At 37.4% G+C, this 22,711-nt stretch overlaps 1 protein-coding gene across 1 annotated transcript in view; it reads right to left on the bottom strand.

The window, feature by feature from the left end:
- LOC126155143 (proto-oncogene tyrosine-protein kinase receptor Ret-like) overlaps positions 1–22,711 on the bottom strand; it is a 137,821-nt gene that overhangs the window by 9,375 nt on the left and 105,735 nt on the right. Inside the window, exons 9-12 of the mRNA XM_049916210.1 lie at positions 15,971–16,160; positions 11,995–12,121; positions 6,536–6,665; positions 3,913–4,114 (exon numbers count right to left, since the gene is read on the bottom strand). Coding sequence (XP_049772167.1) covers positions 3,913–4,114; positions 6,536–6,665; positions 11,995–12,121; positions 15,971–16,160 — 649 coding nt within the window. The remainder of the gene's footprint in view (positions 1–3,912; positions 4,115–6,535; positions 6,666–11,994; positions 12,122–15,970; positions 16,161–22,711) is intronic.

Raw genomic sequence — 22,711 nt, 5'->3', positions numbered from 1 at the left:
GTCATCTCATTTGTGGTCCATCAGTATCAACAAAATTCAAAAAATTTTTTCCTTGTCAGGAAAATGAAGCCTGAAATTTATGTTAGGATTGGCATAAAGAGTAGAAAGTTCACGTAAGATGCCAATTATGAGTTAACAGTCAGTTAGCAGCTTACATATTCTGAAGCATGTTCAACAATTCAATCCATTTTTTTTATTGTAACTGTATCAGTAGTTGTTCAGTCTTTATTGTAGATGGTTCACTGATGTTTATGATTATCTGTTTTCAATTTTCCTCATAAAATGGCTAGTAATAAAAGAAAACTGAGTGATGTAGAACTTGAACAGCTAGCTAACATGAATGAACTGGAATGTTGTGAGTTTATGGATGAATTCTCAGGTGGTGGAAGTCTCTACAAACCATCTTCAGGTGAACATTTAAGTGGGGATTCAGATGCAAAAAAAGTGAATGGCAATGAAGAAGATGAGCAGGTTGGTCCAACAGCAAGCACAACGAATAACAGTGATGAGTGGAGTGACTTCCTCAAGATCCATCAGTATTTGTATTCAACATGAATGTGGGATTGAAATTAGACTTTTAAAATTCTGGTGTCAATGCACTTGTTGCTCTTTTTTCTGAAGAGTTCCTAATGCCATTACGTGAACAAACAAATGTAAATGTGAACCTGGAAGCAGAAAAATGCAGGAGGAGAGGATCAACAAGCCTTTCAAGATGGAGGTATACAGATTTTGCGGAAATGAAAGTATTTCTGGGGCTGTTGCTGTGAATGGGACCTTGATATTTTTCATCAATAGAACATTATTGGAGTATAAGTCCTTTTCACAGTGTCATGCTCTGGAGACATGTTATGAGTAGAAACAGATTTCAGTTGTTACTGAGTGATCTACATTTCTCATACAGCTCATTGCAATCCAGTGACCATCTCTGCAACATTAGACCAGTTTTGGACCATTTCAGTAGCATCACGAGTAATAATTACATTCCAGGTAAGAGTTTTTGCAGTGGTAAATCTATTGTTTTGTGGCACAACCATCTGTTTTCAGACAGGAGATATCAAAAACAACAAACACAACTCTAGTGTAAAACTATCCGTGAATATGATAGTGTGGTTCTCAAAATAAAAATCTACTGTGGCAAGTCACAGGAGCAGGCTAAGTTGGGTCATACATCTGAAGTTGTTTTACATGTGATGGAGGCTTTCTTGAACAAAGGATATCGTTCTTCATATGGTCAATTTTTATAATTCTGTATCACTTATTGACTTATAAAACCTATGTGTCTGAACATTATGTAACAACAGAAAGAAAATTCTGAAATTATTAGTTACTATCAAAGTGAAGAAGGGTCAGATGGTGTTGAAAAGAAAGAACAATGCCATTGTCCAAATGGAAGAGCAAAAGGGCAGTCCTGATCATTTATAACATGCACTGTGCTGAAATGGTGTCAGTTCACAATCGAAATGACAAAGCTGCCTTGAAACCAGATGCAGTCAGAGGCTACAACAGCAGCATGGCAGGTGTTGATCAGTCAGATGAAATGGTGCCACATTATTTAGGATTAAAAAAAAACTATTAAATTGCTGAAAAAGTTTGCCCTACATGTAATGGAAATTTATCTGCACAATGCCTACTGGTCTTATAATCAAACAGCAAGAAGGAGTATCAAGTCTCTAGCTTTTAGAGAAAAATGTATTTAGGCATTGATTGGGGATAAGATGACAAACATCCAGTAGAAAATCAAGAAAGATGGCAGCTTTAATTATTTAGAAGGTGATACCTGCCACTGAGAAAAAAGTGTGAGCAACAAAGCTGTGCAGAGTATGCACACAACAAAAGAAACACTGTGAATCATGGTACTTTTGTCTTATGTGTGAAGAAAAGCTGATTCTTTGCATGGAAGAATGCTTCAAGACATATCATAAAAAAATTTATTTTCATTACCATTGATAACACTCCAACATTTTAAGTCTAAAGATAAAATATTTGTATGACCTTTTGTATACACTTTCAGTTAGGTTATTCCAAGTCTGAAAATAAAAATTAAGTTCCACCAAGCCCAGATGATTTACTATTCCTATCCTTGGTGCCAAAGACCTGTAAATCACATGCATTTGCTACAAATGTTTTGGTATCTGACTTTTTGGAGAAACACATTTCCTATGAATTAACTTGTAGTGGACACCAGTGGTCAGGTCATCAGGTATGAGTTAAATCATAGTTGGCAGTCAACAAATCAATTGTAACCTCAGACTTTTCATGAATGTTGCAGTTATCTGTAATGAAGTACTGGATGAAAACGATCTGCACAAATATTCACTCAGATCTTGGTAAGATTTCAATGTGATGAAAAGTTTGGGAATATACTTCAGATGTTCAGAAATGTGAAATTGTGCATTTCCCAAAACAAAACAAAAAATGGTGTCCTATGTCTACAGTATTAATGAGTTACAGTTGGAATCAGTGAAATAATGCAAAAACCTGTGTGTAATAATTTGTAGAGATATGAAATGGAATGATCACATAGGCTTAGTCATAGGTAAAGCAGATGACAGATTTCAGCTCATTGGTGTAAGGGGTGATCAAAACGTTTCCATTCAAATACTATACAGCCAAGAATGAGTATGCCAATAATGCAAAATCACCATGAGCATTGAGACAATCATCTCATTGATTCACTAGGTTGAAGATACCTGTTTGGTAAAACACTGTGTCCTCCTGTGCAAAGAAGTCCACATCTTCCTACTGCACATCCTCATCTGACAGGAATCATTGACACTTCATAGCCTTTCTTAAGGGACTGGAGGCTGATAAGCACATGGGGATCAAGACTGTCACCAGGTACTTGAGTGTCTCCCATTTGAGTTCATGTAACATTTGCGATACGGGACATGTGTTATGATGAAGCAGCAGTGCCCCTTGGTGCACTATTCCACAGTGGTGGTTTTCAACAGATATGCTACTCCATATATATTCCTCATGGATGTCTACCAGTGTTTGTCATTCAGCATCCAAGAAAAGAATATCAGCATGTCGTCCCTGTTTGGATGCATTAGGTAATAATGTCACAATAGTTCATGTTCCTGGATTTACAGTATGCAGACACAAATGCCACACTAATGCCTTGCCTACTGTCAGTGCTTATATACCCACATCAGAGTTGTGCTATGTTGCATGTACACTACAGCAACAGCCTCAAATGGAGACCTTTTGATTGTGCCTTATAAAACACTGAGCAAATGCAATCAGTCTACAGTGGAGATTACTTACAAATCACCCATGTGGCCTATCCTACAATATTTCTCAAGTGTTAGAAATCACCATGTGACTTATCCTACAATATTGCTCAAGTGTGTGGGACCAGTACAAAAAAGGATTAACAGAGGATATTGAATATTAACAGAGAAGGATAGCATGAATGGCCACAGGTTTGTTTGACACAGATGAGAGTGTCACAGAGAGGCTGTGAAATCTGAAGTGGAAGACACTTGAAGATATACACTAATTGTCCCAAAAAAGTATATTTACAAATTTTCAAGAACCACCTTTAAACCATGAATGTTGGAATAAACAATAACCCCCTATATATTACTCCCATAGAGACTGTGAGTAAAAGATTAGATCAATTACAGCATGCTCAGAGACATCTGGACAACCCTTCTTCTTGTGATCCATACATGAATGAAATGGGAAAAAGCCATAAGAAATGACATGGTGAGAAGCATCCTCTCCCATGAACATCACTGTGGTTTGCAGAATATGGATATAGATGTAGCTGTATAACACATTCCACATCATAATGGTTTTCCGTGCTATTGATCAATGGAACACATTACTGGCTAATTGAAAACACAAAACAAAAATGATAAATAATTTTACAATAAAGTCCATGCTTAAGGAAACCAGTTTACGTACAGTGCTGTTGAACAATTTTCAGGACACTCCATACGGTAGCCAGCTTGTAGAAGGTGGAACAGATTGTGAACAGCTACACCAGGGTAAGGTGATGCACCAAGAGTGACCAGCTCCCAAAGCACAACACCAAAACTCCATACATCAGATTTGCTGGTGTACACATGATCCATGAGTGATTCTAAGGCCATCCACTTTACAGGCACTGTAAAGTAAGAGAACGTCCCAGCAAGGATATTCAGTAACAAAAGTTTACAGTCACATATTTTCTGCAACTTTATCCCGGATATGATACACTAAGAAATAAAACAAAAGCATTTTCCTGTTATCATTTGAATCTGTTTGATTGAAAGTGTAAGAAGCATGATTCATGGCCTTCGAATGCAGTGAGTGATGTGTATATTATTTATTTTCAGTATAGGAAAAAGCAAAGTTACAGTTTAATGATCTGCAAATATCAGTACCATTAGATGGGGAGCATTAGTACAGTTTATAAGGATACAGGTGAGCTATGGGTTCAGAGCTGGAACTGCTCAAAAGTTGACTGAAGTTATTTGAGTTAACAATAAGAAACCCTAAGTAGTTGGATCAGATTAAAATTTGACTGAGCTCCTTGTGAATATGGACCTAATGTCAGTGTGTCTATATCCATAAAATACTCTGATGGTACTTGGCACAAACAGTTATTTTATTAGTTTACATGACTATTATCTTCAATGGTTGCACTGAAAAACTATACAAAGGTTTTCCTTTACACACGCTGTTCTTAAAGGTAAAAGATAAAATCAGTCAAGCTGCTTAGATATGCCCTAATCATCTGTTTACTTTGATAGTGACATGTTAACTTTCCTGACATTAAATATGAACTTGATTTCCTGAAATACAGAATAAAATGTAAGTGTAATACAGTACTGAAATCATTCTTTAACAACATTAAAACTGGAAAGAGAACAAGCACATGTTTGTGTCAGGTAGGTTATCCAAACAATCCTTCTGTAAGTGTACCTTTGATGCAACCAGAGAAAAAGAAAAAGACTTTTATTATTAACATTTGTGGACAGTAATCACGTCATTAGCCATTGGCCATTTTGCTGTGGAATAGACTTCGTTATTTGTACCAAAAAATACAACACATAATATGTACTGTACATAGTAATACAACATATTATAATAACAAAGCATTGCTTCTATTCAATGCAAGAATTTTGAAAATGAAAAATTTTAAAAATCATTAATTAAATACTGACAATAAAATGTAACCTGAGTTACCGAACATGAAACATCTGCTTCCTTTGGAAAATACTGTGATTGAGTGCAAAATATTTGTAAGCAAAATAGTAATCTATAATTCTACAGTACACAAGTATGTTTCAGTTACACTTCTCAAAATTTTTAAAATACTTTTTATGTAAGTACACCTTTTATTAATAGTAAATTTCATTGTCAGTGCATTCTCAGTGGTTAATTTCATGTTTCATGTATTTTTAAATTTTAATATCCTTCTACCGTATCTCCAGTGGTCATTTTCATTATTTCTGTATATAAGTGAATATTTGTGTAATTTATCGAGTGGCAATCCATTACCTACAAATTTCTTAGTTGCTCATATTCATTTGTCTGTATACTCTTTGTGTTACTACATTCATCAGTGAGCATTTTTTCTGTTTCCATACTCACTTTGTAATATTTTTTAGAGAGAATAGTGTTCTGAAACTGCGTATTTCTTATTGAAAAATGACTTGTCCTATATTGTGAATACTTTTGCTGCAACATGTTATCAAGAGGGTAAATAAAACAATACTAATGTAAGTACAAAACATTTTAAAAGATAATTATACTGTCATGATAATTATATTGTCATGCATATCAAAACCTTGTTCATGTTGTTTACAAGGTTGTCTAAAAGTCTGTTGTGTAAACTTATTTTTAACAGATTTTAGCAGTATGAATCAATGAGAACAGACTGATAATTTGTTGCAGATTGTGAGTGGGTTTGCTGTGCAAGAATTTTCTGTTCTCAATAATCAGTACCTCTGTAAATTCAAACTAACCTTTGAAATTGATGGAATTTCTCCTTGACAACAAGTTTACAATTATTATTTTGAACACAAAGAAATGAAAACACGGATGTACAAATTTACAATTGTAAATACTGGTAGAAAGGAGATGTCAGTGCTCCAGGCAATTCCTTTTATATATTATACAGAAAATCGTTTTTATGTTTTTCAACTGTTAATAATATGAGGGGAATTTTACAATAAAATCTGGCCACATGAAATACATGATGGGAATTGTCTGAAATACAACACTCGAATATCATCGTTGCTCACATATCTTTTAGTTTACACATAAGCCACAATATCAACCATATCTTTTTCACAGACAGTGTTTTTTCCAATAGAGCTTGTTGTCAAAATGTTATATAGATTAAGTGTACTATCTTTTTGAAAGTGACTGTGGTAGGTGTGATAGTTTCCAAGTAAAACCCATGATGAATCAACAGTGCAGCTCTGAGAACATGTTTTTTATTTCTTTAACAGAGGTTATGAAGGGGTGATTTAATTCCTCAATGTCAAGCAGAGCCATGAAAGAATAATAATGTTTAAAATTGTGATAATAATTTTACCTCTGCCTTTGCTCTTCTTTAAATAAGTATCGTCTTCATAGACATCTCTAGTAAGCCCAAAATCCGATACTTTACAGATTCCACCAGCAGCTACAAGGATGTTTCTTGCTGCAAGATCTCTGTGAACCAGCTGGGGGAAAGAAAACAATCCTGATTATTATGCTTTAGCTATTCTTATCTCAAAGATTATTAATAATTTTGTTACCTAATATAAAAATTAAATAAGAATTCATAATTCACATTTTATTTCTTTTTTGACCTACCTCTATATAAAGGTCACTTTCTTAGATGTGTCATGTTTTCCTATCTGTTCACTGCTAGCTTATGAACCCTTTCACTGAACACTTCCCCAAGCATTCCATATGTATCTAAGGTAGCATAAAAGCAGATATAGAAGGGGTATACAACACATAAGTGCAGTGCTCTTTTGTGTGTTCATCACATTTTCATGTCTGTGTGATTTGTTTTGCAGCAGAAATGAAAGACAAGTCCTACATTTCCATCAGTTCAATGTGGAATGAAAAATTACAGGACTAGAAAAATTTAAACTGATCACAGTGAAAACTTGTGGTGTAATAATAGAGTTCTCATTCTGTGGGTGTTGTCTCTGCCACAGTGTCCAACAACTTCTGTTTTAGTATGTGCAGTATCTAGCAGATGATAGCTAACTAGACTGTCTGTTTATGTAAAAGAAAACAAGGAATGCATAGTTAAAAGATAAAAAAATTAAATATTTTATGTAAAATTTGAAAGTTAATGGAGATATTTCCACTATATGTAAACTATGCTTCAGGGAACTGTGTGTATGTGTGTGGGTAAGGGAAGTGAGGTGGGCATTAAATTCACAATCATCAAGATTTGTACCAACATATTGGCTCAAATTTCATACCTCTTCGCAGAGGCTGATGAAGTGAGGGCACTTGACATTATTGATCATAATGAACCCTTTGATTGGGGATGTTAAACTTAGTGACCTCCTTGTTGCTGTTTGACAGGAGTAGACAGTTTATTGGCACTGTGTTTCACTCTCACTTTCTCTCATTGTCAACTCATAAATACAGTCATTATGGTCACTTAAGAAAAACAGCTCCAGTTTAGTCACCTGACATGCAAATCAAACAAGTAGCATCAACTAGAAAGGTTAGTCACAGGATATGACCCACTTAAATAAATAATGTAGTAATTAAATGTTAAGAGTGTAAGTATCAAAAATTATAGAGCAGCCAAGGCGTAAGAGTATGTGTACCATTTATTTATAAAATTTTATTGCCACTGGAAGATTTCCACATATTCTAAGAACAGGTTCCTCATTCTGAGGGGTTAAATACATCAAAATGCCTTGATTTAAGGCCTGTGCTCTAACTTGAAACTACATGTAGATGTCCATGTAGTCTCACCTCTGATGAGCAAATGATGCTAAAAATATGTGGTGCCCTATTATAAAAACTAACACACTTCCGCAACCCTACCACTGTTGATCCCAAGCTCTGGACCTCATTTTGCAAGTGATAAGGAAGGAGGAAGGGGAGGAGTAACAACCTTGTTAAAAAAAACTGGGTCCATCTGGCTCTGGAAGGTATCACCCTGTGAGGACCCTTGCCTGTGGTTGCAGGTGAAACCCTAAAATTCAGACATGTTTGTGTCGTAGCCACAAGTACTCTGGTCAGCATCTGTTGGTTCTGTGAGCTGAGCTGTGATTAAACCATCTGGAGCTCAAAACTCAAGTCAAAGTTATGTGAAATCCTTTAACTTTCACCATCAATACCTCAACACAAACCAATAATCATGACAGAACAATGGGAAACAATCCACTAACCTGGGTCCCAGTCTGTAAGACCGAGTAATAGACATGGTAATCAGATTCCAGGGGATTGGGCATGTCATGAAGAGAAGAACTGGAGTTTCTTAAAGATCCTTAAGACCGAGAGAATGGGAACACTCAGTAAGAACACACTACTGAAAGTAGGCAAACTGAAACAGCTGATAAACACCAAAGATAAATGCAATACAAAAATTCTCGCAATACATGAAACACAATTCTTAGATGAAAACTACTTTGACTCAGGAAAGTACAGAATATACAAGAGGAAACCAGCCACAACCTTTCCAGGAAGGAATATCAAACTCTTTGGAATAGGATTTGTGACACAAAAATTGATGCTGGATTCCGTAATAAATTTCATTTCAAAATCAGAAAAAAATGTGAACAATCAGAGTATGATCTGGAAACAAAGCCTATATCAATGCACATGCTCCCACAAATAACTACAACAAGAAAAACACACAGCTGATAGAAGATTTTTGGTAAAATCTGGGAGAAACCACCAATAAAATCCCCCAAAATAGGTGAAAATGTTACTAGGAGATTTTGATGTCCAATTAGGCAGGGAAAACAAATCAAAGTCACAACAGGAAAACACACAGCCTAAAAGAGGACAAACAAGAATGGTGAAAACCTTGTGAACTTCTGCAGGAATTTTGACCTCAAAATCATGTCAGTGCAACTCCAGGAACCACACAAGAAACTACAAACTTGGAAATTTCAGATAGACCACATGGATGAAAACCATCAGAAAAATTCTGAATGTATGAAATGAAAAGATTTTTCAAATATGATCATGACCTACTCCTAATCAGAACAAAATTTTTACCCAACAGACAAATCAGAAGGATCAACATGGCTTTCAAACAGACCCAGAGTACTTATGATTAAATAAGAAAGACTTAACAGAAAAAGTAAGAAAATTGACAGTAATGACTAGAAGGAACTGCCAGAAAAAATGAAGGAACAGATATAATTGGAGCAGCCACTAGGAAGAAATGGAACACATAGTGGAACACAACCTTTGAGAAGGTCATGGAAGACAGAATACAAGCCTGGAAAAATGTAACAGTCATAGTCATAGAACATCCAAAAAATGGGAGTAATTCAACAGGATACAGAAGAACATTTAAAAAATAATCTATAGAGAGAAAAAGACCTTACAAAGACCACAGATTGAAAGAAGTAGAAGAGGACTTCAGCAAAAACATTGCATGAAGTTTTTACAGAACATTCAGAAAAAAATATGACAGGACATCAGCCACAAGCTTATGCCTCAAAAGATAAGACAGAACACTGGAGACAAACACAAAAAAGAACTGTGAAATATTTGCACAATACTTCAACATAATACTAAACATTGCTAAACTGACACAGAGCCTACAGTTCTAGAAGCCAGAACCTAACCTTAATTCCAAACCCCCAACACATGAGCAGATCATGAAAATAATAAAATCATTGAAAAATAATGGAGCACATGAAGAAGATGGATTGATTTGAGAAATCTGGAAATTAGACCACAGAAACGTTATATTCAAAATACCCAGAATCATCAAAAACATCTGGGAAACAAAAAAGGCGTTATAAGAATGAAAATCAGACCTAATACACTTCCCCCTCCCCCACAAGAAAGGAGACACAACAGACCATAATAACTACTGCCTGTGACATACAAAGTTTTACCCAAAGCCCTGTTATACAGGCTAGAGCCTCAGATAGATCCATATGTAGGTGAATACCAAAGAGAGTTCAGAAACAGAAGATCATGGTGTAAACAGATCTGGTGCCTGAGAACAATATTAACAATGTGAAAGTGTAAAATAACATTCATCGCCTTCAAGAAGGCCTACAACTCCGTAAATGGAGAAACAATCTTCAACACACTGGAAGAAATGAAGATAGAAACAAGATCAGAAACTTCTAGTGAAGTTAATGAGTGAGAACCTTTCAGACTTAATACTTGAATGAGACAGGGAGATTGCCTGTCACCCTTTCTATTTAACTCGCTTGTAGAGAAAATTATCAGGACGTGGTATGAAGAAGGCAATGGGGTAAAGATGGGGAGGCATAATGACAGAACAATGAATATAAAATATATAAAATGTCTGGGCTTTGCTAACGATATAGCCTTCATAACAAACAAAAGAAGTCAAAGAAACTCTAGAGACACTACAGGAAATCTCGGCCAAAACAGAACTACAAACCTCATAACAAAAAATGCAGTACATGGACACAGAAACCACTGACAGGCACACACTGGTAATGAAATATGGAAAGGTGACATGAGCAGAAAGTTCAAAATACCTAGGACAAATTATACAGAAAATAGGAATGAATTCAACATGCAATGAAAAAAGGATCATATAGCTACAAAAAGCACACAGATTTGCATGGAACCATTACAACAAAAGAAGTATGTCCATCAATGCCAAATTAAAACACTACAGTACAGCAGTCTTATCAGAGGTCTTGTATGCCCCAAAAATAGCAAAATCAAGGGAAAAAATGAAAAACAAGATGGTGGGAAAAAAAGAGAATAAAATCCTGAGACAGATCTATGGGCTGGTTCAGAAAGAGGGGATCTGGATAAACAGAACAACAAAAGAACTGTGAGATGATATCAAACAACATCAGGAAAAGAAGGGCACAGGATAAATGAAAATAGACTGGCCAAGAAGACTTTTAACATAGTGATGAATAATATGGTGCAGACCAACTGGATAAAGAAAATCATGGAAGACCTCAATAAACTGAACATCTCCACAGAAGACATGACAGGCAGGGAAAAATACTGAGAAAAAAAATCAGAAAACAGAAATTTCAGCAAATGGCCAAAGAGAAGAAAACAGGAAAGAAGTGGACAGAAGAGAGGCAGAAGAAATGCAATGAACATTATGAGAGGTTTCTGGGAAGAAAACAAGAAAGAGACAGAAAAAATGCCTTTAAAATCAATCGTGTTTTAGTGCTCTCACAATGGGGGAATTGATGATATAACAACAACAACAACAATAATAATATTAATAGTAAGACACTTCTGTATAGGCATGTCGAATACACTTTACTCATGTAAAAACAGTAAAAATATCAGAGTATACTATTATGAACTGTCAGTCCATATTTAAAATCTTGTATAACAAGGATTTTGAAATAAACTCTGCACAGTGCTTTATGTTCTCCAGTCATCCTGACATTGCTTGTTTCTACTAATCAGTAGCAAATATGGTTATCCAGACAGGAAATAAAGTAAGATTACAATTTAGTTTTTTGCAGAGGTCATTACAGATGGAACACAAGCACCACTTGGAAAAGGCTGGAGAAAGGAATTGCACATGATATTGCCCTTTTTAAGGTATCATCCTGGCATTTGCCTTAAAATGGGCGATAAAAAACATTAAAATTAAATGCTATTTTTTAACTGAGAAACTCTCAAACTAAATTTCAGAAGCTGGCTGCAACTCTTCTGCAGCAGTTTTTCTTCCCTCTATACGACAAATAATCCTTTGTCATGATACGATGTTGAACTTAATATATAATAAAAGAGGTACCAACACACAAAAGAAGTTTGAACATAGTGATGATTAATACATTGCAATTATTATGAGCAAATTACTGTGATCATATAAGCTTAGTGACATACCTTCATATCACTGAGATAAGCCATCCCCTTACAGATCTGCCATGCAAAACTGAGAATTTTATGAGGAGTTGTTGGTGTGACAGGTAATGCACTTGGCTCAATATGTCGACTTCTGCGCAAATAATTTCTGTAAAGAACAAAGTGTGAACCATAAATAAAAATCTCCAAACTACAGTGTTGGCAGTGGCTCAATGACTTAATATGAAAAGATAACTATGACACGCACTGACATAGATATTATGTACATTTCATTTTCACACAAATGTGTATTATTGCAAGCATGTTGAAAGGTGTTCCCTTTTCTAGATGGAGTAGAAAAATCAGATACAGGATAAATGAAAAGTTCACAAACTTTATAAAAATATTGCTATAAGGATGTGCTAGAAATTCTGAAAGGCCAAATAAAATAATGAAACGATGAAAATTGCCACACCTGAGCCTAACATTCTTGAATCAATGGCTCTGTAATGTTTAATTTTTTAAAGTTGTCTCTTATTGAGGCCTTCACCACAAATTTTTTTTACTAATATAGCAGTAGTGAAAGCTGTGAATGGAGACACTTAAAATGACCTCCTAAAAATTAATTTCTTAATGCATGAGAGATTATTATGTTCTAATCTGAGAAGCTTACTTCACAATTAATTGCCTTTTCCTTTCTATCTCTGACAACATTTTACCATGTGGCTTCACAATGGCAAATAATTTTTCCCATATTACTATGAGGGAAATAGATTTTAACTTGACATCATTTGTATCCTAGATCTTCATACAAATATTACAAAATATTTCTGAAGATTACCCATTGACAAGGCATACCGTTAATAATTGCCATCCATAGGAGAGAAGTAAATCCATTATTATTTAGAGGGGAAAGTAGAGGATTTGCAAATGCAATATCAATTACAAGTAATGTGCTAATATGAAAGTTGTTTATCACTAAAAAATAACATGCGTGTATGTGCGAACACCAGTGGTGCTATGAATCAATGCTTTTGGTGAGGTGACACTAAAACATAGTTCTGTACACATTACCTGTTTCACCTCACTGAAAATCAGTGTAAGATAGTTACTAAAGTGTGTACCAAAAAGTGAAACTAAGTGTGATTGATGCTGATGGCATTTAATAAGTTTTAATTGACATCCCTAATTATTTTATGGACCTCTGGTCACTCCTATGTCATTTTTGAATTGATAAATGAGAAGCACAATTTTTTTAGATGTGCTAATAACTGTAGGAAGAAGAACAGAGTTTGAGTCTTGGAGGCTTGTCAATTATGAGAGATAGTTTTGTTATGCTTCAGAAGTGTGTGATTTTCAAAATACCACATGTATTCAGCCATCACATGATCATAATGAATGCTAAGAAAGTTTGGTGTGTGAGGCTATAAACAGACCAGTCACAATCTGCTTCTGTTTAAGTCAATACCAGTCCAAATACAAGTATTGCAGCCAAGAACTTGAGCATAAGTCCTGCAGTAGCTTCTTCTCACTAAACACCAAGAGACATTGTAGTGGAAGAAAAAGGAGTGGGGAACAGTTTGGCAGCCCCACTCTTCTCTAAGGTTGACAGTGCATCATTGTTTCGTGATCTTCAGTCTAAATGCTGGTTTGATGGACTTCTCCACACTAATCTTTTCTGTACAAGACTCTTTCAGTTATCTCCTCCCCCAAATACTTTGATCAATCCAAATTGACAAGTCTTTGATGTTAAATTCAATTAAATTGAGCAACTAAATGGAAAGTGCTCCATTACTCCACTCACCATTACTCTACTGGTAATTAAAACTGGAACACCATGAAGGTGGCATGCAACAAACATCTCTTTCTCTCAAACAAATTAACTGATGCTTTTATCTAATACTCACAACAAACCATATAGGTAACTGTACATGGGACACTATTAGCTGTCTATATACTGGGTGATTCAAAAAGAATACCACAACTTTAAAAATGTGTATTTAATGAAAGAAACATAATATAACCTTCTGTTATACATCATTACAAAGAGTATTTAAAAAGGTTTTTTTTTCACTCAAAAACAAGTTCAGAGATGGTCAATATGGCCCCCTCCAGACACTCGAACAATATCAACCCGATACTCCAACTTGTTCCACACTCTCTGTAGCATATCAGGCGTAACAGTTTGGATAGCTGCTGTTATTTCTCGTTTCACATCATCAATGGTGGCTGGGAGAGGTGGCCGAAACATCATATCCTTAACATACCCCCATAAGAAAAAATCGCAGGGGGTAAGATCAGGGCTTCTTGGAGGCCAGTGATGAAGTGCTCTGTCACAGGCTGCCTGGCGGCCGATCCATCACCTCGGGTAGTTGACGTTCAGGTAGTTACGGACAGATAAGTGCCAATGTGGTGGCGCTCCATCCTGCTGAAATATGAATTGTTGTGCTTCTTGTTCGAGCTGAGGGAACAGCCAATTCTCTAACATCTCCAGATAGTGTAGTCCAGTTACAGTAGCACCTTAGCTTTCCCTTTGCACAAACACCCATTCTCTGTAAACTGTTTATACCAACATTTAATACACCACCTATCGGGAGGTTTAACACCATACTTCATTCAAAATGCATGCTGAACAACTGTCGTCGATTGACTTCTGCCGTACTCAATAACACAAAAAGCTTTCTGTTGAGCGGTCGCCATCTTAGCATCAACTGACGCTGACGCCTAGTCAACAGCGCCTCAAGTGAACAAATATACAACTAAATGAAACTTTATAGCTCCCTTAATTCGCCGACAGATAGTGCTTAGCTCTGCCTTTTGTCGTTGCAGAGTTCTAAATTCCTAAAGTTGTGGTATTCTTTTTGAATCACCCTGTATATGACCGGTCAAGATCGTTTTGATACAAACAATGGCATCAAGCAGAATTTACATGCCTAAATATTCTGATAAGTTGTAAAAGGAGTTTCTAGTAACATTTTCTTCTAAGGTATGTCATTTTTGAATATTGGGCAATTTTCAGTATCCCCTTATGTCTATGCTAACCTGTTACAATCTTCTCCAACAGAATATAAAACTTTATTCTGAATCCTAGATAGGCATGTTCAAGATGCATGGAAATTATTTTTAGTTTTGTGATTACAACTTGCACTGTTCATCCTAAATTCCTTCTTCTTGGTAACTGCAAATACCATCAGGGAGTAAATGTATTAGCACATAAATATGTAAGGGTACAGAAGCTTGGCATTGACATTTTTGTCATCAGTTGTAACAGTTATTTGATGAGGCCTGTTGGATATTTTACAATCTCTGTCTTCCCCATAGTTTTTTCCTGCTATTGCTCCTTGTAGAATCACAGAAATTATTCCGTGATGAAACGCGTGTCAAGTACAACTAATGCCTTATTGTCCTAAGCAGCAAGTTGTGATATGTGTTCACAGGCCATTGTCGGTCAACCAGGGGGAGCCACTGAGAAGGACTTAGTAGTGTGTTATACCATAAGGTTCTTGAATGATGTCACAACTAATTATCAATGTTGAATCTTGCATATTGTTTTAATGAAAGTTCACTGTTTTTCATGAGAGTTCAAGATGAGCACAATTGTACATTGCATATATTATGTGTTCATAAACGATGAATAAAATCTGAAGTGCTGGTGAATGTTAGTTAAAGAGGAAATATTTACTATATATGCTAACGTCTGTTGTCACCATTTAAAAGGAAGTGACAGACTGATGCAGACATGAAAAGAAGGGAAGCTACATACAAGTCTGATGCTCAATACATGGTTGTAAAATAAGTTTGATAGAAAAAAATTCTGAAGTAAAAAATATTTAATAAAGATAAATAACTGGAACTGTTGATCTCTCAGAAGAGTAAGAATTGTAAAGTCAAGGTCACTGCATGATGTTTAGTAATCAACATACTCACTGCAAGCATCTATAAAATAAATACTTATTTGACCATACAGCAAAACTGGTACATGTGTCCGCTGGAGAAGTTTTCATAGGGGAGCACGAACCTGAGGGAGCCGTACTCAGCAAACTCTATGATGAGGTAGAGTGGGCCACCAGGCGAAGTGCAGGCACCCAGCAGGCGCACCACATGAGGGTGTGACACAGTCTTGAGCAGCTCGTATTCGGATAGCAGGTCCTGCTGCTCACTAGCACCCGCACCCTCCTTCAGCGTTTTCACTGCCACTGTTGTCGCACCTGCAAGCAAGTTCATCACTTATTGTACAGTGTTCATAATTGCATATCCAAGAACAAAGAATATGTCACTGAAAACACCGTAGATATGGCCAAACTCAGTCACCCAATGTACACACATACGCCCCCGCCCCTTCACCCTCCCCCAGACCCCCACCTCATCTTTGTAGCTCCACATCTGATGATGAATTCAAGTGATATTATAGACTTAAAATCCAATAGCTTGCACCTGCTATCAGCTTCTGGTGATTCAGTACTATTTAAGACCCAGTACCTAACATCTGCTACACATCCACAGTGAGACACTACTATATATGATCTAGTAGCTGACATTCATACTATTTCTTTCCAGTTAAACCTAATGCCTAATGCCATATAAATTGACTTATTTGCTTACAGTTGGTTATGTTGTGTTTCTGCATTGTGCTTGTCAACATGCCTCTCATGTCCTGGATGTAAGGGTTGTTTTAATGGCCAGATGTTGAAATCTCGAGGAAATATCTGGAGGAAACTGACACTGATACTATAATGCAGAGGGTGCACCCTACTTACATTGTGTAGCAGACAGTGAGTTATGGCAGTGTTGTATGGCAGAAAGCATTTCACATCACTGTTGCATGGCAGAAGTTACTTCATACTAAGTTGTGTGGTGGAGGGTGCTTTGTATCATGTTGCATGTCCGGAGGGCGGTTTTACAATGTTGTGTGGTGGAGGCCACTTCTTACCAATTACATATGGAAGAGGGTGCTTGGTAACTGTGTTTTTTGACAGAGGGTGCTTCTTACCAGTGTTGTGTGGCAGGGGGTGCTGTGTACTGCTAACGTATCATGGAGGGAACTGCTCATACCAAATTGGCTTGACAGTTGTGCATAGTGGGTGACACTGTAGCTCTCAGTTCCCATCAATGCTATTTGATGACACTTCAAGTGCCTAATAAATATGGAACAATAACAACTGTACCTCCTGAGAATTTTCCTCATGAGCATTGCTTAAATCATTTAAGTTCTCTGAAAGTGATGATATTCAGTTATGTAACATTCTTCCCTGAATTACTATAATAACCCTATGTAGTGGCCTGTAAACAAAATTACTGTTACATCAAACATACTTTGAGTCACCTTTACAAAGCTGGAATCAGTTGCTAGAATATAATAAGGAATATTTGTCCATTCCACACAGACCAGACACTGCTACAAAGTAATCAAGTCTGAAATATTGTAATCAAGTGGAATACTTACATTCCATACAGAAGGTGACAAGGAAAGCATACTGAAGGAAAAACACAAAATTGCTAGGAAAATTTTTGGGCCAAAGTTGACAGAAGAGGGATACAGACTGTACTCTCAGAAAAACACAGAGAAGACATAAAGTGTAGCAGCAGATCTCAGAAAAAGAACACCATGGGTCACACAAGTCAAACTTGAACTAGAAGGAGTACAAATTGATCCAACAGAAACTGAAGACAGAAACACATACCGAGAGAATATACAGAATTGTAATGTGACGTCAGAGACTGAAGCAAACCTGGGACAAAGTGGATTGAAGATAGAAAGAGCCCCTATGGGAAAAAAGAGCGAATCACTGAAGGTCAGTTAAGATCAGAAAGAATGCTTGTATAAGGCTTTCTTTTATTGTTTTCAGACTGGTTTGATGCAGATCTTCATGCTGGTTTATCCTGCGCAACTCTCATCATCTCTGGATAACTATTGCAACCTGCATCCATTTGAATCTGCTTACTGTATACATGCCTTGGTCTTCCTCCACCTATTTTAACTCCCCACACTCACTTCCATTATCAAATTGATTATTTCATGATGTCTCAGGATGTTTTTCATCAAACAACCCCTTTATTGAGTTCAGTTGTGCCACAAACTTCTTCTTGTTTCAGTTTGATTTAGTATCTCTCATTAGTGCTCTGTTTATACCATCACAGTTTAAAGCTTCTATTCTCTACAGATAACTTCAAAAAAGACCGCCTAACACTTAAATTTATATTTGATGTTAACAAATTCCTCTGTTTTATATATTTTTTCTCTCTATTGCCAGTCTGCATTTTATGTACTTTCTGTTTTGTCCACTATCAGTTAAATGCTATCCAAAAAGAAAAATTCATATACTACTTTTACTATTTAAGTTCCTAATCTATTTCCCTTAGCATCACCTGATTTAATTCGACTACATTAAACTACCCTTGCTTTACTTTTGATGATGTTCATCTTATGTACTTGTACTCTCTTCAAGACACTATCCATTACATTAAACTTTTCTTCCAAGTCCTTTGCAGTCTTTGGCAGAATTATGTACAATGTCATTGGCAAACTTCAATGTTTTTATGCCTTCTTCCTGAAATTTAATTATCTTATGAAAATTCTTCTTGGCTTCTTTTACCACTTGGTCATTGTACAGATGGAACAACATCCTCACTCCTTTCTCAGCTACTACTTCCCTTTCACATTCTTTGACTCCTAGAACTGTAGTCTGACTTCTACACAAATTGTAAATAACCTTTCATTCCCTGTATTTTATCTCTGGTGCCCTCAAAATTTCAAAGAATGTGCTCCAGTTAACATTCTAAAAAGCTTTATCTATACTTACAATTGCTATAAATGTAATGGTAAGTCATAGATACAGTATCGCCTCATGTGTTCCTACATTTATCCAGAACCCAAACTGATCTCCCCCAAGATTGGTCTCTATAAGCTTTTCCCTTCATCTGTAAATAATTCATGTAAATACACTCCTGGAAATTGAAATAAGAACACCGTGAATTCATTGTCCCAGGAAGGGGAAACTTTATTGACACATTCCTGGGATCAGATACATCACATGATCACACTGACAGAACCACAGGCACATAGACACAGGCAACAGAGCATGCACAATTTCAGCACTAGTACAGTGTATATCCACCTTTCGCAGCAATCCAGACTGCTATTCTCCCATGGAGACGATCGTAGAGATGCTGGATGTAGTCCTGTGGAACGGCTTGCCATGCCATTTCCACCTGGCACCTCAGTTGGACCAGCGTTCGTGCTGGACGTGCAGACCGTGTGAGACGACGCTTCATCCAGTCCCAAACATGCTCAATGGGGGACAGATCTGGAGATATTGCTGGCCAGGGTAGTTGACTTACACCTTCTAGAGCACGTTGGGTGGCACGGGATACATGCGGACATGCATTGTCCTGTTGGAACAGCAAGTTCCCTTGCCGGTCTAGGAATGGTAGAACGATGGGTTCGATGACGGTTTGGATGTACCGTGCACTATTCAGTGTCCCCTCGACGATCACCAGTGGTGTACGGCCAGTGTAGGAGATCGCTCCCCACACCATGATGCCGGGTGTTGGCCCTGTGTGCCTCAGTCGTATGCAGTCCTGATTGTGGCGCTCACCTGCATGGCGCCAAACATGCATACGACCATCATTGGCACCAATGCAGAAGCGAATCTCATCACTGAAGACGACACGTCTCCATTCGTCCCTCCATTCACGCCTGTCGCGTGTCCGCCGCTCGTGGTCTCGCGGTAGCGTTCTCGCTTCCCGAGCACGGGGTCCCGGGTTCGATTCCCGGCGGGGTCAGGGATTTTCACCTGCCTCGAGATGACTGGGTGTTTGTGTTGTCCTCATCATTTTCATCATCATCCAGGAAAGTGGCGAAATTGGACTGAGCAAAGATTGGGTCATTGTACGGGCGCTGATAACCACGCAGTTGAGCGCCCCACAAACCAAACATCACGCCTGTCGCGACACCACTGGAGGCAGGCTGCACGATGTTGGGGCGTGAGCGGAAGACGGCCTAACGGTGTGCGGGACCGTAGCCCAGCTTCATGGAGACGGTTGCGAATGGTCCTCGCCGATACCCCAGGAGCAACAGTGTCCCTAATTTGCTGGGAAGTGGCGGTGCGGTCCCCTACGGCACTGCGTAGGATCCTACGGTCTTGGCGTGCATCCGTGCGTCGCTGCGGTCCGGTCCCAGGTCGACGGGCACGTGCACCTTCCGCCGACCACTGGCGACAACATCGATGTACTGTGGAGACCTCACGCCCCACATGTTGAGCAATTCGGCGGTATGTCCACCCGGCCTCCTGCATGCCCACTATACGCCCTCGCTCAAAGTCCGTCAACTGCACATACGGTTCACGTCCATGCTGTCGCGGCATGCTACCAGTGTTAAAGACTGCGATGGAGCTCCATATGCCACGGCAAACTGGCTGACACTGATGGCGGCGGTGCACAAATGCTGCGCAACTAGCGCCATTCGACGGCCAACACCGCGGTTCCTGGTGTGTCCGCTGTGCCGTGCGTGTGATCATTGCTTGTACAGCCCTCTCGCAGTGTCCGGAGCAAGTATGGTGGGTCTGACACACCGGTGTCAATGTGTTCTTTTTTCCATTTCCAGGAGTGTATTTTGCAGCAACAAAGTATTAAATTTGAATTGGAATTATTACATTCTTTGTGAAGTCTGAGGATATCTTCCCTGTGAAACACATTTTGTTCAGCATTTTCATGGCTGGCTCTCCGACGGATCTGAGGCTACATTGTTTACTCCAGGTGCTTGTTTATACTTAGGCCTTTTCAGTGCTTTGTCAAGTTCTTCACTCAGCACTCCCATCTTATGCTCACCTACTTCCTCTTCTCATTCTATAGCACTGTCCTCAGGTTAATTTCCAATATATGAATCCTCTATGTGTTCCTTTCAGCTTTCAACTTTTTCCTCTTTGACTGTTACTGAACTTTCCATATTCTTGAAGGTGCTTATCTTTGCTCCAGAGGTCTCTATCTTTCCCCTGCTTAGCCATTTTGAATATCCTGACAATTTCATTTTTTTTTACATGTATGCAATCACATTTGCCTGCTTTTTCTGCTGCATGTTTATATTTTCTCCTTCCATCAATAAAATTCAATATTTCCTGTGTTATCCAAGGATTTCTAGCAGATCTTGGCCTTTTACCTATGTGGTCCTCTGCTGCTTTTACTATTTAATTTCTCACTACTACCCATTTGCCAACTATTGTACTGCTTCCCTCTGTTTCAGTCCAGTTCTACCTAATGCTCTCTCTGAAGCTCTCAACAGCCTCTGGTTCTTTCAGTTTATCCAGGTGCTCTCTACAAAATTATACCTTTTTTTGTAATTTCTTCAGTTTTAATATGTGATTGATAACCAAAAAACTATGTTCAGAATCCAGGAAACATATTACAGTTTGAAATCTGATTTCAAAAGCTCTATATTACAATTATATAATCAGTTCGAAATCTTCCAGTTCCTCTGATCACTTTTACCTTCACAGGATTCTTTCATTTCTAACCAAGTGTCAGCAGTAATTGAACTATGTTCTGTGCAAAATTCTATTGGTGGCTTCCTCTTCCATTCCTTTCCTCCAGTACACATTCTCCTACTACTTTTTGTTCTTTTCCTCTTCTATCATTGAATTCCAGCCACCCATTATAATTAAAAAAGTTGTTATAGCAGCAGACTTCAACTTAAATGTCTTAATTGAAAGCAATGATTCGACAAAATTTCGTGACTTAATTCAGAAATCTGGTTTCAAGCTAAACTTTTCTGAAGGCACTAGGGAAAACAGCAGTCAGTGACTTGCATTGATAATATTATTACCAACTACAGATTTGAATAGACTTGGATATTTCAGATCACTCAGCTCTGTTTATTGAGCTCCCAAAAGCAAATAACCTAAAGCCTCCAGAAGTGTATATAAAAAGGGATCTCAGTAAAAGTAAAATGGATTTATTCCACAGTAAATTAAATATAATAAGCTGGCCTGTAGACCACAATAGTTCAAGCTCAATAAACTATGACAAATTCTTAAATCGCTTCTTAGAGATATTTAATGGATTGCAACAGAAATAACAATTTCTAGTGCCAGAAAGAGAGAGCTCCACAATGAGTTAAAATCAAACAGAAATCTGGATTTTGTTACTTATGTCAAACAGTATAAAGCTGTATTTAGGACAGTTATAGTAGCAGCTAAAAATGGCAAATAATAAATTCATAATGAGAAAACAGAAATGAGACAAAAGCAGTGTGGTCAGTTGTTCAGTCTGAATTAGGAGCCAAAGTAAAAAGTCATGAGATTTTGAAAATTAGACGTGAAAATGAAATTATAATAAACCCTGTTCAAATGTCAAGTTGTTTCAATGAATTATTCCTAAATGTAGTAAGATGAGGTGTGGATATGACATTCTATCAAGGCATCACAAGTTTGGAAAATGGCCAGAACATATCTTTTAAATAATTTGAAAAAAAAAAAAAAAATCACCCAAAGGGATGTGAAAAAGTAAATATTGTCTCTAAAAACAAAACCTCACATGGGTGGAATGAAATAATGACATCAGTAATTAAGTGTGTATATATTGTTTCTCAACCACTGTCAATTACCATAAATCAATCTTTTGAACAGATATGCTTTCCAAATGTATTGAAATATGCTGAGATCAACAGAAGATATGCGGAATTTTTTTCTATCTGGATGATTTCCTTTACCTCATAATACGTTCTTTCAATATCTTCTGTGGAGCTAGTGGGCATGTGAACTTGTAC

This window comes from Schistocerca cancellata, chromosome 2 (assembly GCF_023864275.1).
Source record: "Schistocerca cancellata isolate TAMUIC-IGC-003103 chromosome 2, iqSchCanc2.1, whole genome shotgun sequence".
In the NCBI taxonomy this organism is placed as follows: domain Eukaryota; kingdom Metazoa; phylum Arthropoda; class Insecta; order Orthoptera; family Acrididae; genus Schistocerca; species Schistocerca cancellata.
The sequence above is the reverse complement of the archived record's forward strand: the minus strand, read 5'-3'. Positions and strand labels throughout refer to the sequence as shown.